This window comes from Camelina sativa, chromosome 12, assembly GCF_030686135.1.
Source record: "Camelina sativa cultivar CO46 ecotype springtype chromosome 12, ASM3068613v1".
Classification (NCBI taxonomy): Eukaryota; Viridiplantae; Streptophyta; class Magnoliopsida; order Brassicales; family Brassicaceae; genus Camelina; species Camelina sativa.
The window spans coordinates 5,612,388-5,629,418 of record NC_141891.1 but is presented as its reverse complement, the minus strand read 5'-3'; the positions used below and the strand labels follow the sequence as shown (position 1 = coordinate 5,629,418).

The following is a 17,031-nucleotide window of genomic DNA, read 5'->3' as shown; positions in this document are numbered from 1 at the left end:
CAATTTCACAGGGAGAGGGACCAAAATTGTGTGGTCGCGCCATAAAACTTAGCAGGCCATGCAATTTTCAAAAATGCCAACAACTTTGTTCTAAAAGGTTCGATGGGGATGGCCATTGTGAAGGAAAATACACCGATATTTGTGCTTGTGTTTACCTTTGCTAAGCTGAGATTTATCTTATATGTTATTAAACTGAATTAATTATGAGAAAACCTTTTAGTTCTATGGGTATTGTCGAATTAGAATTTTCTTCAGATACTTTTAATTTTATGCATTTTTTTACAATGAAATAATAAAGTTACCTTCCAAAAGTTGAACTAATTTAAAATTTTTTTTTTTTTAATATAAATTTGCATTGTAAATATAAAAAGACAAGTAATATGATACAAAATTTCAACTCTAAACGGAAAAAAAAATCAGGAAGAGTATTTTCCTGGATGACGCTTCGATACCCACCGTCGCCTCTGTTATCTTTCTCTCTTTGCGTCTCTGTCTGTGATGAAAAAATTGGAAAACCACATACAATTTATAGATTGATGTGGTCATATAATTCTATTATCAATCAAAAACGAAACGATTCGTTATCAAAGTATGTGAACAGATTCACAACATCGATGATGCAGCTATGTGATGATTCTGCCTATTATTGTTGTTGAAGAATGCATTACATGGAGATGAGAAACTTCAAAGATTAAACCATCTCAAACATTAAAACGAAAAATTTGCAGAATTAATTCGTTTAATTTTTCTCTTTCGGTTCACCCGTTACTAGTTTGCTTAGGGTTTAATTTTCATCAATAGAGTTGAGGAAATTAATCAGACATGGCGCAAGCAGAGGAATAGAGGAATTACTGAAAATATATGTGTTTTGATTGATGGGCCGAGGAATAGAGCAAGTGAGAATGAGAGTAAAAAAAATAGAGGCAAAGAAAAGTGAATTCTATAAATTTTACTCAGTTTTTTCTTCTTTTTTTAGCTTAACGTTTTCAATCTGACTTGTAAAAGAATGGAGTAACCTAGCTAGAGTAATTATAAAGCTTTCTAAAATATTATGCTTATTTGTGTGTTGTTATTAGCTTTTTTGACTTTGCCAAATGTAGAGGTGCGCCTGCGAGTAGAGATGGAAGGATCGATTAAGAAGAAGAAAGGCTAAGGGGAGAAGACATCATTGGAGAGATTTAGAAAGAGAAAGACTTCTCCCAATAATTATTTTGGTTATCGTTATGTAACAAGTAAAAGTTTATAATTAGTAAAATGAAAGGCTAAGGGGAGAAGACATCATTGGAGAGATTTAGAAAGAGAAAGACTTCTCCCAATAATTATTTTGGTTATCGTTATGTAACAAGTAAAAGTGTATAATTAGTAAAATTATACTTTATTAGTAGTATTAAAAAGCTTAATAACGATCATAAGTCATCTTTTTCTCTGTAATCTAATAATCATAGTTTAGTTGTCAGAGGATACAAGTTTACTGAACTATACAAGAGGGAAACAATTTTTTTTTTTTTTTGAAATAGTATTACCTTAAGAAATATGAAAGCAAAAATAAAAAGTACGAAAATAAACTGATTAGATTTTTGCTTCTCTTTCATAATTGCGTAACGTAAAATATCTTTTATTATTTTATTTTTTTTGGGCAAAGCGTAACGTAAAATATCTCTATGCATACTAAATTAAGAAGATATGATAAATTAAGAAGATATGCATACTAAATTGGGTTTAATGTTATGTACGTTTCTCTTGTCACTTGTAAATCTATATATAAACATATTTTAAGTCTATCCTCCCACTTCAAATATCAAAAAAAATTTCCAAATAAAAAGAAATTAATAGTTCAATAGTATCCTCTAGTTTTTTCTGCAAGTCATGTCTAAACTTTTGTATTCGTATTTGTTCATCTCCATGTTTGTTCTCTCAGGTAAACCTTAAGATTTCATTAAACATGTTATAAAACTCCCTTTTTTTTTTTTGCAATCGTGCATCTGATTGTTAAATCAGAGTCAGTTTCTTCAGTCTTTTTAAAAACATATAATTAATTTAATTCTTAAAAAAAACTATTGAGATTGTGACTTGACACGATAGATCGATGGTGTTAATTCGTTTGCAACTAATAATATTGTACCATCACATATTTTTGAAATTCTATGTTTCCATACTTTTGAACTAATCATTATCAAATAGAATATATATGCTCGTACGTTTATTTAATATACTGAAATTATTTTTGTAAGCTTATTTAAAATAAGTTCTTTGTTTTTTAGCTTTGGCAACTTCAGAGGGAGACGGACCAAAAAGGTGTAGTGAGATCATACAACTTAGCAAGCCATGCAGTTTTCAAGAATGCAAAACACTTTGTGGTACGAAGTTTGACGGGGATGGCCTTTGCCCCGAAAAGAACAAAGATATTTGCGCTTGTGTTTACGATTGCTAAGCTGAGATCTCGTATGTTTACGATTGCTAGGCCTATGTTTTTTGTTATAATTTTTTTTTTTTATAAACTAGACCTGTACCTTTTTTTATTATTTGGAGATGAATAAATTAAAAGATGCTTTTGAGAATATATATTCTAGTATCTTTCGAGTGATTTTTTTGGTGTTTAGTATCTTTCGAGTGATTGAACCTTAATAAGCACAAAAATTAATTAATTAATAATATAGCCGTTCCCTTTTCTATCCTACAAACCGGTGTTAACAGTATCCTCTCATTTTTCGCGAGACATGGCCAAATTATTGTGTTCGTATTTGCTCGTCAGTTATCTCCATGTTTGTCCTCGCACGTATAAACTCATACATTAATTAATTCTTGAAATCGATGCTTCCAGATATAAGCAGAGCCTGATTATTAATTTATTTTCCAGTCTTTTTGGAGAAGTTACTGAAAACATATGTGATTTGATTGGTGGGCCGGGGAACAGAGGAAGTGAGAATGAGAGTAAACATATAATAGAGGGAAAAAAGTGAATTTTAGAAAATTTTACACTGTTTTTTTTTCTTCTTCTTTTGTTAGCTTAACGTTTTCGATCTGACTTGCAAAAGAATGAAGTAATTAACCTACCTAGAGTAATTATACTTTCAGCTCAATTTTTTTTTAAAGGGTAATATTATCAGTCACACTCATAAAGCTTTCTAAAATATTATGCTCTTTTGTGTGTTGTTATTAGCTTTTGTTGGCTTTGCCAAATGTAGAGGGAATGGATATCAAAAGATGTGTTGCATGTGGAGGTGGAACTTACCAAGCCATTCACTTATCAAGAATGCCAACCACTTTGTTTTATGAAGTACAAAGGGAATGGCGTTTATCCCTTAACAAAAATCAATATTTGCCCTTGTGTTTTCTATTTGCTAATTGCTGAGATATTATATCATATGTTGTTAAACTAGACCTATAAATTCTAAATGTTATAGGTAGTAGTACCTTAAGTTACTTGAGGATGAATAAAAATATACATATTCTAGTATCTCACTGCCAAATTTTACTTCCAATACAAAAAAAAAAAAAAAACTCCTTAAGGAAAGGAAAGTAAATGATTTGTTGCTTCTTTTACATATTTCGTAACGTAAAATCTTATAAGATATGCTGATTATATATTTATTTTTGATAAAAAAAAAAAGTCTTAGGAACATAAATTTGATTCTCTCCACATTAAATTAAATACTTTGAATATCTCGTGTTTAAACTAATAATTTTATTCTCTCCACATTTAAATGATTTATTTACTTTTTTCACGTTTTGGTCAAAGAGTCTTCCTGAAAAGAGTTTCTATCTATTTTTCTCTTGTCACATAAAAACGTTCTTTCTCTATCCGATGTTCAAATATCAAAAAGTTTCTCCAAAAAAAAAAAAACTAATAGATCAACAGTATCCTCTATTTTTCTCTGCAAGTCATGTCCAAACTTTTGTATTCGTATTTGTTCATCTCCATGCTTCTTCTTTCAGGTACACTTTAAATTTCATTAAACATGTTATAAAACTCAGATATTATTTTTTGCAATCGATGCATTTGATTATTTAAAGAGAGTCAGGTTCTTCAGTCTTTTTAAAACATATAATTTATTTAATTCATATAAAATTATTGAGTGTGACTTGAAGCGATGGATCGATGGTTAGTTTTGCAAACTAATAATATTGTACCATCACACATTTTTGAAATTCTAGGTTCCCATACTTTTGAACTAATCATTATCACATAGAATATGCTCGTACGTTTATTTGATATACTTAAATTATTATCGTAAACTTGTCAATTTTTTTTTGTTTTTGTTTTTAGCTTCTTTGGCTTTGGCAATTTCACAGGGAGAGGGACCAAAATTGTGTACTCGCGCCATAAATCTTATCAGGCCATGCAGTTTTTCAGAATGCAATGAACGTTGTTCTAAAGCGTACGACGGGGATGGCCATTGTGAAGGACCTCACAAGTGTGGTTGTGTTTACCTTTGCTAAGCTGAGATATTTCTCGTATGTTATTAAACTGAATTAATTATAAGAAAACCATTTAATTTCTAATTTTCTATGGGTATTGGCTAATTAGAATTTCTTTTGTGTACAAACAAATTTCAAAACAAAAAAGGTAACGTAAAAATCGTAAGTGCGATAAAATTCTCTCTCAGACACTAATATCGAGGAACTAACTCCAAAATCCTCTTTCGATGCCGGTGGAGCTCTTGTTCACCAGCGTCCGGACCTCTTTACTTGCGGCTCCCTCTCTGTTATCTATTCTTTAGCTTATTTGAGTTTTTCCCCGTTTATTCTTCTTTTTTGGTTACAAATCCCCCCTCTCCCCTCAGATCCTGGCGATATTTCAATAGAAAGAGACAAAAGACGAGGGCGGCTTCCAATGAACCCCCTCCTCCTCTCTCTGATTACTTCAGCCGGCGTAAAGATTCCACAAACAGCCAACATGCCTAAACCCAGATCTGGATGTCTGCTTCCCCCTGCAAAAGCTTATTCTGAGACACCGAGGTTAGCAGACAAACTCCTCTTTGGACCATCTGCTTCTTCCCACCCGGTGGAGACGCCGACAGCATACGTCGTCCCTTTCTACAGGCGAAGCTTTCACCCTTCCAATAACGGACTGTTTTTGTGGTCTCTCGTCCCAGCCACTGACCTTTCCGGCTTGGTTTTGCTGAAGTCTTGTCCCCCATAGATGCTCCGTCTCTTGCAAATCTATCCACCATCTTCGGACAACCGCCGCCGCATGCTCATTCCAGCTAGGTCGACCATCAAGGACAAAGATTTTCTCTGGTGGGCCTTGTATCCTTTGACGGCCCATTAACGCTTCACCAAACCAAGCCCTCAACAAAAATTTCCAGGTACGCTTACTTGCATCTCTTGTGGACATCAATCTCTAGCCAATGGTGTGGTCAAGAACTCAAGATTACAAATTATATGGCTGCCATCTGAGTAGTAATTCATCATGGTTGTTTTGGTGTCACTTGATATCCTTGAGAATCCTGGTATTAGTAATCATTTTGGAGCTCAGGTCTGCTTATCCCTTGACTGTGTCTTGCCGAATACAAACTTTGTGTGGAATTCTTGATCACCATTTTCATGGGAGAGAGGATCCACCTGTTCTGTTACGGCTTGACACTTATATTTTGCATGTTCTTAGCTTCCATGGTGTACTCTACCACTACCAATACCCAGCAACCTTCCTCTTGTACCAGGTCTGTTTTTTCTGATAGTGTCTTGCCGACTACAAATTTAGTGTGGAATTCTTGATCACCATATCCATGGCAGAGAGGACCCACCTGTTATGTTACGGCTTTACATTTATTCTTTGTGAATCCTGGTTTTAATCTCAATGCTGAACATTATTGCTCCCAAGTTTTTGAAGTCTCATGGCGTCTTAGTTCTGAACTCAATGTGTCGAGAATGTGTTTATGGTCTTAGAGGCTCCTCCACCAATATTCACCTCTCGACAGTCTTAGCTAACTATTTCAAGAACCACCTCTTTAAGCAAATCATCATCAGCCTCTTTATCACCATCCGGGCTGCTGCCCCCTGAATCCATGCCATGGCATTGCTTCCGCTAATGCTTCTCACTTTGGTGAACTCCTTGGCCCTGATTCTTCTACCAATGGCACAATATTTTTCGACCGTGACCTATCTGTCATCTCTCGAGTTCCTCGACGATGTCCAATCTTGCAACCATGATCGCGCATGTCTCCAACTGCTTTTTAGCACTTGTTTTTTAGTTCTCATGGATTTTTGCTTGATGTTATCTGTTTCATTGTTCTTGCTTATGACTTTGGGGAAAGTCTATGCTTGTAACCTTTTAAACTTTGGGATTCTTTATCCCCTTCTTGTAATGTTCCTATTTGAATGAATAGAATCATTCGTTTGATCAAAAAAAAAATTCTTTTGTGTGGTCGCGACAAGTAATATGATACCAACTTGTAACTCTAAAACACAACTAAAAAGAGAAATTCTCTCCTCCTTCTCTCTAAACAACTTTCTCTAGGCTCGCCGTTTGCCTCTCCGGTTTGCCGTTCCGGCGCCGGAGAGGGCTTCTCCTCTTAGTTTTTTCTTTCTTTTTAAGCCTTCCTTCTCCGTCCCCTTCTCCCTATGCTTAGCTGTCCTTTGTTTTCGGTCTGGTCTTTGGTCTTCTGAGAGGTGGTTTCTGGTGAAGGTGTCGGCGCGTGAAGTGAAGTGTCGTCGGGGTGGGGTCGCTAGAGCTTCTAGGGTGAAGTTGCTTGAGGACGGTGACGAATCTGTGGATAGATCTGGCGGATCTGGGTTGGCGTCTTCGTGCTCCGGTGGGCTTGTTCGTCTGTGGTGAGTCGTGAGAGTCGGGGGGCTTCTTGTGCACTCCGTGGATCGGTTTTTGGTGTCTCTTACGCCGGATCTGGTCCTCTCTCCTCCAGCCGAGGCGTGGCTTTGTTGTAGGGTTTGGTTCGGTGCAAGGTAAGGTTGGGCGGCGCTTAATGGAGGTCTTGAAAATGCAAGGAGAAGGCAGTGGTGGGTAAGTCTTCTTCTCCGGCGACAGCAGTGTGGTTGTGTCTCCTTCCCGATGCGGCTGTGGTTTCATTTTTTGGTGGGTCGAGAAGCTTCTGATCAAGTCGCGTTTGCTCGCGGTGGAGCTTCTTTCGGGGCTCACTCACCCAATCGAAGCTGCGGTTTGCGGCGGAAGTCGGTGGGAGACAGGAGGGTGTGTTGCTTTGTTGCGGTGGTTAGCCAAGGATGTTTTATGTCTTGGGCTTTCGTGGGTATTGGTTTGTGGAGGGTGAAATGAGCCACCATCCTCTGCTAGCTACCACGGATTTGCCTCCACGTGACCGGATCTGAAAAGTCTTACATGGGGTCGCGGTGGTCGCTGTAAGAAGAAGAGAGGTGTTAGTTCTGAGTGAGCAGGTTGCTAGGTTGGGACCTGTCTTCGCGGAGCCTTTGATCGGTGGCTTGAGCATGCCGGAAGATCGGTAGCGGGTCAGGAGGGTCACCGGAGAAGAAGCTGCGACGGAATTTGGTTGCTTCCGTCAAGGTTTTTATCTGGTGTTCCCGACGCAAAGCCGTCGTTCTTGCATCCACTGGCATTAGTGTTTGAGCCTCTGTCATCGGTTATCAGCAAGTTCCGATCCCCTTTTCCGGCAACAACATTGATTTTCCGATGTACCTCTTTTTGTAATTGTTGGATATCTTGTAATTTCTCAAGGCCTAGCCCACTTTAGTGGAAAGCCCATTAATGTGAATATAAGTTTTTTTTTTTTTTTTTTTTAAAAAAAAAAAAAAAGAGAAAAAAAAGAAAAAAATTCTGGGAGATGTCTGATCTCCGCTGCCGCTTTGTTATCTTTCTTTCTCTCTGCGCCTTCGTCTGTGATGAACAAATTGGAAGAACACATACATCTCTTTCTCAAATCTAGAATCTTATGAATATTAATTAGAATTAGACAAAAAAACTTATAGATTGATTCGATAATATAAATTTGTTATCAATCAAAATAACGCCCAAATTAGCAATAACCCCTATTGAACGAGACATTTAATTGTGACTTGATGGATTAGATTAGATAAATGATTAGTTAGTTATGCCATTGCATCTAAATTTTGCAATTGTAAACTATCTTATATATGTAGAATTGTAGGTTTGATTCCTCCGAACTAATAATTTTCAAATAGTATATGCTTTTTCGTTTATTTTATATACTCAAAAGCATAGCTTTCTAAAATATTAAGCCTTTTTTTTTTAAGCTTTGTTGGCTTTGTTGGCTTTGCCAAATGTAGAGGGACTGGATTTCAAAAAATGTATTGTGGAGGTGAAACTTAGCAAGCCATGCACATATCAAGAATGCATCGACCTTTGTAAAATAAAGTACACATCTGAAGCGGAGGACGGCGTTTGTGTCGGAGATAAAACCAATTATTGCGCTTTTATTTTCATATGCTGAGATACTATATCATATGCTGTTAAACCAGACCTATACATTCTAAATGTTATCGTACCTTGAGTTCCTGGAGAATGAATAAAAGATGCTTTTAAAATAGTTGTTCTTTCTCTCTCTCTCTCTCTCTCTCTCAGGCATATCAGTCAATAAAAGCGTGGTACATAAGACATTAAGAATTAGCGGTCCTTATGTTCGGTGAATTACGATATACTTTCATAATATTCTTATTCATACATAAATTCTAAATCATTAAACATATCAGTAGTCGATGATCAAGCAATGTAGTACATCGGATTTGGGACTTTAAAGGAACGAGCAGCCACGGAAAAACCTTGCAAATCACTCCATTGATCGCCGGTACTTCCATGAATTTTGTAGCCTTCTTTAACCACTTTTGATCTCTGCTCTGATTTGTACTGTATTGCTGTTTTTCCTTGATCATTTTTACCCCTACATCAATCACATTGACCAAAAATAACCTTAGTATTCTTTTCCCATCATGAACCGGTTCATAAGTTGAATATATATGGCCAAAATAGTTTAGTAGATTGGTAAATTATTTTTCAGAGATGTTGGTTTTTTACTTTCAAATATTTTATAGAAGAGACTTTAGTCTTCCTAATTTGTACTCATAACTAGATTATAATCATTTTGGTATAGCTTTTTTACCTCAAGAGAAGTCGGTTCCAACCGAAATAACCGACGTCCCGGAGATTTTTTGCAGTAACACTCCTTTGACTTTCATCTCTGCCGGTTAGCAGAATGATAGTGAAACCAAGTCTCTTGAGAGCTTTGTAGAGCTTCAAGCTCGCATCAAAAGCTGGGGCTTTTCCTTGAACCGCCCACTCATTGAATGTAGTATCGTCGTATGGTTCAGACCTAAATCCACCATATACAAATCACTTGCACCAATAAGCAAGTATACACTAACAAAAATAATGCATACAAAAGTAAAACACACAAAAAAAAAAAAAAATCTGAAACCGAGAACTAGATCTGCATGTACAAATATATCCCCGGTTTGATGGTCAACGAAGTTAGTCAAACAATCATTATGACTAATAAAAAAGCTTGATTATAGAAAAAAGAACATTAGTGTAAATAACACCAAATCCAAGGACTAATAAAAGAGAGATTATGGACATAAAATTACCCGTAACCATGAGCCTTGTAGTACTCAAGATTCGACAGAAGCGTCTCATCGATATCAAAGATCCACGCGTCCTTGCCATCTCCGCCAAGCTTGACCTTTTTAGCATAGGCGATAGCGTAACGAGCAACGATGTTGTAATCATTGTCGAACTGGCCTCCAGTGATATAGTTTTTAACGGAGTTAACGCATCTGGTCGGTACCACCTTCCAGCTTCCTGCATTGTTGGTCTCGGAGGCCAATCTCCAGCTCTCGCAGAGGGAAGCGATGGAAGAATGTTGCGGGTGCTTGGTGAATGAAGAGGAGGCCCGAGAAGAGATCGCCGGATTCAGTAAGACGGCTAGTATAGAGACGATGAAAAGGAACGTAATCGAGCTTGAACTACGAGATAACATTTTTTGAGAGGCTTTGTTTTTTGGTTTTCTAAAGTATTTTGACTTTGTGTGCAGATGGTATTATAAGAAGATTGGTATAGATGAAAATAGATGAAACGTTGTCGTATTACACCCGCGTGATTTGTTATTGAGAACTACAATAATGTTCAGTCGTTCACACACAGGCTGGATTAGAAGATATGATGGTGTAAAAGTGGTAATTTAAAACGTTTCCAAAAAATGTAATAACCAATTGACCATATATAGTTTAATGAAACATGTATAGAAACACTATAGGTCAAGATTCGACATTCAACAAATTTATATATTAGATGTTCAAAAAGAAGAAAACGATAGGTTAATTCTTTATGACGCGCTAATCACATACAGAGTTTTATACTAAAAGTTACTTTTCAATTGAAAATTTAAGTTTTTTTTTTTTTTGGATCTAGTTTTAAGTTGCAATCGCGTCGCGAAGCGGATTTGGCTATGTGATTGACTGACTAATTAGAGATTAATGCTTTCTACATAAGGTAACATGTTCAATTCTCAGCCTTTAATACAGTATTGGTTATCTTTTTGCCACTTTTACCAAAACAATACTCCTTCTGTTTCATAAAGAGTGTCATTCTGGAGTATTTTTTTTGTTTCACAAAGACTGTCACTTTATATTTCCAATATGATTTTTAATATCAAATTTTCAAATTTACCCTTAACCCAAAGCTTTTTCTATTAGATTTAAATGAGAAATTGCTCATTAAATAGGGGTATATATGTATAATTCAAAATTTTCTTAATTTGTGTGTAGTTGGTCAAAATGACACTCTTTGTAAAACAGAGGGAGTAATTTTAATTATTAATAAGCGTGTTAACACGTTAAGTCATCTTCTGTGAATCATCCCAAACCTGCTAATTATTACTCCCTCTGTTTCGTAATAAGTGTCATTTTGACACTTTACATACAAATTAAGTAAACATATTTAAATATCTCTTATACCTTTAAAATTGATATTGACTCTTGATATTCTTCAATGAATATGAGGTTAAAGTTGGAAATTTATGCTTAATATTACATTGAAAATCTAAAATGACACTTAATTTGAAAAAAAAAATCAGGCAAAAATGACATTTTTTGTGAAACAGAGGGAATACTGTTTTATTTTATTTTCTCGACAAACGATAATAACTCTTTAGGTTTGACCATAGTATCATTTTTAAGAAACATTAAAAATAGAATACAAAAGGTATAAAAAATGCTTAAATCCAGTAAAATGGTTCCACAAATATTTTCTAAATTAATGGTTTTGATGACTACCACTAACCTTGTACCGCTGCAGTACACTTCAAAAAAATATTTTCTTCAATGTAGAACTAGCTGAGCATACTGTTCCTATTCAATTATTGATAATGAAACCATTTTTACTGGTGAGTACTCAGTGGGTTACTCTCACATTTGGGGTCCAATATGTTATTAAAAAATTCATTTCTGTGTCCAATAAGCAGAGTATCGGTACTGCCGGAAGCAATTGGAGTAACCCATTGAGTAACGCGACGTGGCGTTTGCCGATTGGTGGACTCAGAAATATAAAAGGTATTTTTTTTTCCTCAAATTTTCTTTCGTTCTTTCCCGACACCATCTCTCTTCTCTCTTCTCTCTCGTTCGTGGGCGACAGAACATGCGATTCATCGATGAATCGATTGAATTTTCCGGCTAAATCTCGATGGTTGATGGTCATCCGGAGGCTAATTGGAGTCTAAATCGGCGTAACCCTAATATTAGGGTTTGCCGCTTCGATTCTCAAGGGAAACGACGGCGAAGGTTTCACAGTGGTAGGACAACGACGGCGGAGGATTGGTGGGATAACGGTGGAGGTCCGGCGAGGTCCACCGGCTAACGAATCGAAGATTTATGGTTTGTCTTCTGATCTATAATTTTGTTTCGTTGAGTAGATTATTATGATTTAGTTAGAACAGAACACATGCTTAGTGAAGATTGTCAAATTGACGAGTGTGTATGATCAAATAATTTGTTTAATCTTTCATCACTGAAGTGCTTTGAGAAGTAATCTTTATGTCATGTTTGGCTTTTTGAAGCTCCAAGCATATTGATTTTGGGTTAGATGTGTCTTTGTCTATGATTTCAATGGCTAATAACATTGTTGATTTGTGGGAAATCCTAGTTTCTGGAGGTTTTTTGTGAAGTTTCTGGTAAGGAATACAGATTCACGAACGGGACAAAGGATTGGTTTTGGTGTTCTAGTTTTGGTTAACTAAAAATAGTAAAATCATATGTTCTCAAATGCTTCTCATGCTGGTATATTTGGGGCCTTGTTTAGTGGGAGAAGTGAATCGTGATTGGTGACATATGAGAGCTCTAGTTTAGTGGGAGAAGTGGATGTAATTAGATCTTTAAACAGAGAGAGCCATTAGCTTGAGCTTGCCTCCTAAGAAGATGAAGGTGCGAGACAGCCTGTTCCTTAAGTCTGTTTCATAAAGTGTTCTTGATTACTATGGATTCTAAACTATTTTGTGTTGTGTGTTCTCAGTTGCTGTTATATTGGTAATTATCTAATTGTTACTTGTTTTGATTCTTGACTTCTGATATGTATACTATTAAATTCTGTATGTGATTCAACCAGATTTGATGGATTCAGATGTCTTTGTATTCTCACCTTATGTGGATCTCTACTTTCTAAATGATGTCTGCAGAAATTTCTGGAAGGGGCTTACCAGCTTTAAACAAAGCTTCCTTGAAGAAGCTTCCAATCAGAGGATCCACCTTTCTGCTGGGGCAGAGCATGTTAATGATTTCTGCTCATCCACAGTTGGCGGCAGCAGCAGAAATCATAAAGCCCGAACCTATTTAAGAAGTTGCGGAGTTATTTGAACTTAGTATTCAACTTTCTTACTTGCTGTTACTACTGGGTTTGCTTGGAGTTGGTACTTTCTATGTGATTCGTCAAGTACTACTGGGTTCTATGGTGATGCTGAGAAGGAAATTTTACCCTGTGGCCTCGGCGATATGGGTTAAAAGATCGTGTGAAGCTCTATAAAGGCGTTGTGGCTGTTAAGTCTAAGAAACGGTGGCGGCTAAAGCAAGAATCAAACTCAAACCAAGAGCTGTTGGCCTCTCTTCCTCTTGTCTTTTTCGGTTTGGTAATATGTAAAACTGTAAGGGAGATTTTATGTTAATATGATAATGAAACTTTGTTCTTTCGTTTTGTGTTGATGGAAATATATAGAATGCCTAAATTATTTGAATGAGTATATTTAATATGACGTCTAAAACTTGGTAACCAATAAAATCACTCATCTTATTATTCAGAATCGATACAAACCTTTTAGTTGACATAATAGTGGAAGACAAGCAGAAGGAACCGGAGTTTGGTGCAACCTAACAATAGAATCGAGTTCATTTTTTTTTCGTATCATGTTTCTTCTATTACAATTTATGTTGTATTTTTTTCGATTTCATAAAATATGTTTAATATTTTCAAATTATGTAAAATATGTTTAATATTCTGAATTTTGTATCTTATGTTTAATATTCCGAATTTTGTAAAATATGTTTAACATTCTGAATTCTGTAAAATTTTATTGTTTTCTATTTAATGTAATATAAATAATTGTTTTATTCATAATAGATTAGTAAAATTTGATAATTAATTAACAAAAATTTTAAAAAAAAATTATTTAGATGATGAGTAACTTTAGTGGAGGGATGATTTTGTTGAAGTTCTAAGTGAGTTGCTTTAATTATTTAGTATTAATTATATAATTAATTAAAACTTGAGTAACTTGAGAGGAGTACTGGAGTAATGATGCTCTGATAGTGGTACTGATACCTTTATTTACGTCAAGGGGTATGCACGGTTCAATATATCAGTCATTCAGGTGGATATGAGTGTACTATCAAATCTTTTCCAATGATTTTACCGGATATATTCTTGGACGGATTGGAATAATCAATAACATTACTTGATTTACGCCGACAGTTTTACTTACAAATTATTTGGAATCTTTATTCGGTCCTCTTTTCTCGCACTCGTAGAAAAATCGTACTAAACAAGAAAAGGACAGGGTACATTATTTCGGTGAATTACGGGAATACATTCATAAGTTTCTTATTCAAACATAAATACGAAAACTCAATGCAAAATATCACTAGTCAGATTATCAAGCAATGTAGTACAATGGATTTGGGACTTTGAAGGAACGAGTGGCCAAGGCAAAACCTTGCAAGTCACTCCATTGATCGCCTGTACTTCCATGGATTGTATAGCCTTCTTTAACCACTTTTGATCTCTGTTCTGATTTGTACTGTGTTGCTGATTTCCCTTGATCTTCATGACCCCTGCATCAATTAGATTAACCAAAGACTAAACCTTAGTATTTTTTTCCTCATGACCGGTTCATAAGTTTAGTCTAGATGGCCAAATTAGCTAATTAGTGAAATAAGTTTTAGAGCCGTTGAGATTTTAAAATCACTTTATTTTTATTTTTATTTTTAAGTCACATATCGTAGAGAAAATTATTATTCATATATAGCTCTTATAACAGTCACACCACACACGTAACCCATTATCTTTTTTTTCCTTGTCTTTTTCTTTCATGTTTATTTCTTTTAGTTTTAGTTAATCTAAAATCCTAAATCATTTATATGTTTGGTATATGATAATGATTTAGGATTTCAAGTTTACAGAACTAGACAAGAGAAAACGTCATAGCTTTTACCTCAAGAGGAGTCGGTTCCAACCGGAATAACCGGCGTAGAGGAGATTTTTCTCAGTAATACTCCTTTGACTTTCATCTCGTCCGGTTAGGAGAATGATTGTGAAACCAAGTTCCTTGAGAGCATTGTAAAGCCTCAAGCCCGCATCAAAAGCTGGGGCTTTTCCTGTTACCACCCACCTATTGAATTGAGTATTGTCGTACGGCTCAGACCTAAATCCACAATTAAACAAAATCACTTGCACCAATTAGTACGATATATAGCAAAAATAATGCAAATTAAATAAGAAAAATAGCACAAAAAAAAAACTAAACCGAGAACCAGATGTAATTGTCAACGAAGTTAGTCAAATAATAATCATTACGACTTTATAAATGAAAAAAAAAAAAAACATTATGAATAAAACAATATCCAAGGGCTATTAATGGAGAGAGCATGGGGCATTATTATTACCCGTAACCATGATGAGCCTTGTAGTACGGGAAATTTGAGAGAAGCGTCTCATCGATGTCAAAGACCCATGCGTCCTTGCCGTTGCCGGCAAGCTTGATCGTTTTAGCGTAGTTGGTGATGTAAACAACGAGTACATCGTAATCCGCGTCGAACTGGCCACTGCTGTAGTAGTTTTTAACGTAGGGAACGCATCCGCGCGGAACCACCTTCCACTCGCCGGCATTGTCGGTCTCCACAGCCAATCTCCAGGCCGCGCAGTGAGCGATGACTTGAGATTCGTCGGGAGATTCGTCAGGAAATTCGTCAGAGTTAGGGAGCTTGATGAAGGATGATGCACGTGAAGAGATCGCTGGATTGATCAAGACGGCGAATAGAGCGAGGATGAAGAAGGAAACCGAGCGGCTACGAGATAACGTCATTGCTGAGGCTTTTCTCAATTATTTCTTCTTGTGCATATATATGGATAAACAAGATTGGCCTTGAATTTAAAGTGAAATTTTACTACGTTGTCTTACTATCTTGCACGTGATTTTATTGCAAAAGATCGACGTTGATGTAATTATGAACTTTCGAAGGGTACATAAAGTTACAGCCTGAAATAGATACTGTATATAAAACGTTTTCAAAAAATTAATAGAGGAAGTAAGAGTTCGTTGATGAAATTTTTGTTAAATTGGTAAAATAATCGAGTTCTTTAGACTTCTAGTTGTGGATGTTATGTTATGTTTATAGTCGTAAGGTTTATTACGCAACAAGACCTCGGAGGAAGCATATGTAGTCAAATGGTTGTTTCACTAATTATGGTAGAATGTTAAAATCACGGTATATACATACCGTAGGTTATTATTGTACAGGTTTAAAATTATCCAAACATATATTATGAATAACGATGTAAATAAAAACTAAAAAATGATGAAAATATTTTGACTTTTTGTTTTTTTTTTTTGAATCTGTTCATCATCATCATAAGAATTCAAGAACTGTTGGAGAGCTCTGAAAGTTTGGTTAGTAAAGATATGATAATTAATCATCACCTTTTTATTTCAAATCTAGCCGTAATTGTTTTAAAATTTAACAATAAAGGTGACTGAAATCTTCTGATTTTTTTCCAATTGTTGTTCAACCATAAGAAGGCTTGAAGAACGTTGATCTTTAAAAAAAAAAAAAAAAAAAAAAAAGAAGGCCTGAAGAACTTCCAGAGTTTTATTCATATAGAATCAAAGAAATTATTTTACTAATTTTAAAATATGATTATTTAGAATTTGTCTCTTTAACAATTATAAGTACAAACACATTTAGGATCTCTACCAACTTTGGTTTTCAAACATTTTCCAACTCCATTGTATCCCATATAGCAGTTTAGACGACAGTCAACAAGGTCAGAATATGGAGTTTCTGGATTGATGATTTTAGTACATAGATTTCCCTTAGCTTTCTCAACCGCTGAATAAAAAAAAAAAAATCATGTTATGAGGTGATATATGTGCGCCCACTAAAATATTTTATGTAATGTAAAAAAAAATGAAAAATACTTTTCATGTTTGGAAGGGGATATCATGAAATTACCGGAGAACACAAGCATGATTATGAGGAAATAATAAGAACATGGTATTTTGGCCATGATCATTGTATCACAACAAATGAAAGCTACTAATGCTTTGTAAATTAGAGATAACAAATGAAAGTTCTGTCTTCAAAATTAGAGATAACAAATGAAAGCTACTTTTTTTTTGATCAAAGAGGTATTCTCGTTCCATTAAATAGAACATAACATACATGGCATAGATTGTTTGGAATACAATAAACATAAAGCAGTAAAAGTACATAGATAGATAAATGCAGTCGATATGAAGAGCTTGAGAGCTATCAACCACATGCTTAAAAGCAATATGAAACTTGTAAGGTCAAGGCAAACCGATGCAGACTCCATGAGCAGGTCAAAAG

General features: G+C 35.4%; 3 protein-coding genes and 2 long non-coding RNA genes across 5 annotated transcripts; 2 read left to right on the top strand and 3 right to left on the bottom strand.

Moving 5' to 3' along the window:
• The first annotated feature begins 1,786 nt into the window (after positions 1 to 1,786).
• Positions 1,787 to 2,558, top strand: LOC147930203 (uncharacterized). The gene is made up of 2 exons (XR_015575545.1): positions 1,787 to 1,918; positions 2,262 to 2,558. It is a non-coding gene; the product is annotated as an uncharacterized LOC147930203 (long non-coding RNA).
• Positions 2,559 to 8,569: 6,011 nt separating this feature from the next.
• LOC147930202 (acid phosphatase 1-like) lies at positions 8,570 to 9,986 on the bottom strand. Its single transcript, XM_087477897.1, has 3 exons — positions 9,532 to 9,986; positions 9,048 to 9,257; positions 8,570 to 8,828 (listed from the first exon to the last, which is right to left on the bottom strand). Exons 1-3 carry the CDS (start codon positions 9,921 to 9,923, stop codon positions 8,651 to 8,653), a joined length of 780 nt encoding a protein of 259 aa, XP_087334023.1. The 5' UTR covers positions 9,924 to 9,986; the 3' UTR covers positions 8,570 to 8,650.
• A 1,444-nt stretch (positions 9,987 to 11,430) lies between these two features.
• On the top strand, positions 11,431 to 13,163 carry LOC104730408 (uncharacterized). The gene is made up of 2 exons (XR_015575607.1): positions 11,431 to 11,814; positions 12,612 to 13,163. It is a non-coding gene; the product is annotated as an uncharacterized LOC104730408 (long non-coding RNA).
• Positions 13,164 to 13,964: 801 nt separating this feature from the next.
• On the bottom strand, positions 13,965 to 15,880 carry LOC104730407 (acid phosphatase 1-like). Its single transcript, XM_010449568.3, has 3 exons — positions 15,088 to 15,880; positions 14,637 to 14,846; positions 13,965 to 14,256 (listed from the first exon to the last, which is right to left on the bottom strand). Exons 1-3 carry the CDS (start codon positions 15,504 to 15,506, stop codon positions 14,079 to 14,081), a joined length of 807 nt encoding a protein of 268 aa, XP_010447870.1. The 5' UTR covers positions 15,507 to 15,880; the 3' UTR covers positions 13,965 to 14,078.
• Positions 15,881 to 16,272: 392 nt separating this feature from the next.
• Positions 16,273 to 16,811, bottom strand: LOC109128096 (putative defensin-like protein 158). The gene is made up of 2 exons (XM_019233877.2): positions 16,654 to 16,811; positions 16,273 to 16,530 (listed from the first exon to the last, which is right to left on the bottom strand). The coding sequence occupies exons 1-2, from the start codon at positions 16,712 to 16,714 to the stop codon at positions 16,358 to 16,360; spliced, it is 234 nt and encodes a 77-aa protein (XP_019089422.1). The 5' UTR covers positions 16,715 to 16,811; the 3' UTR covers positions 16,273 to 16,357.
• Between the last annotated feature and the right edge of the window lie 220 nt (positions 16,812 to 17,031).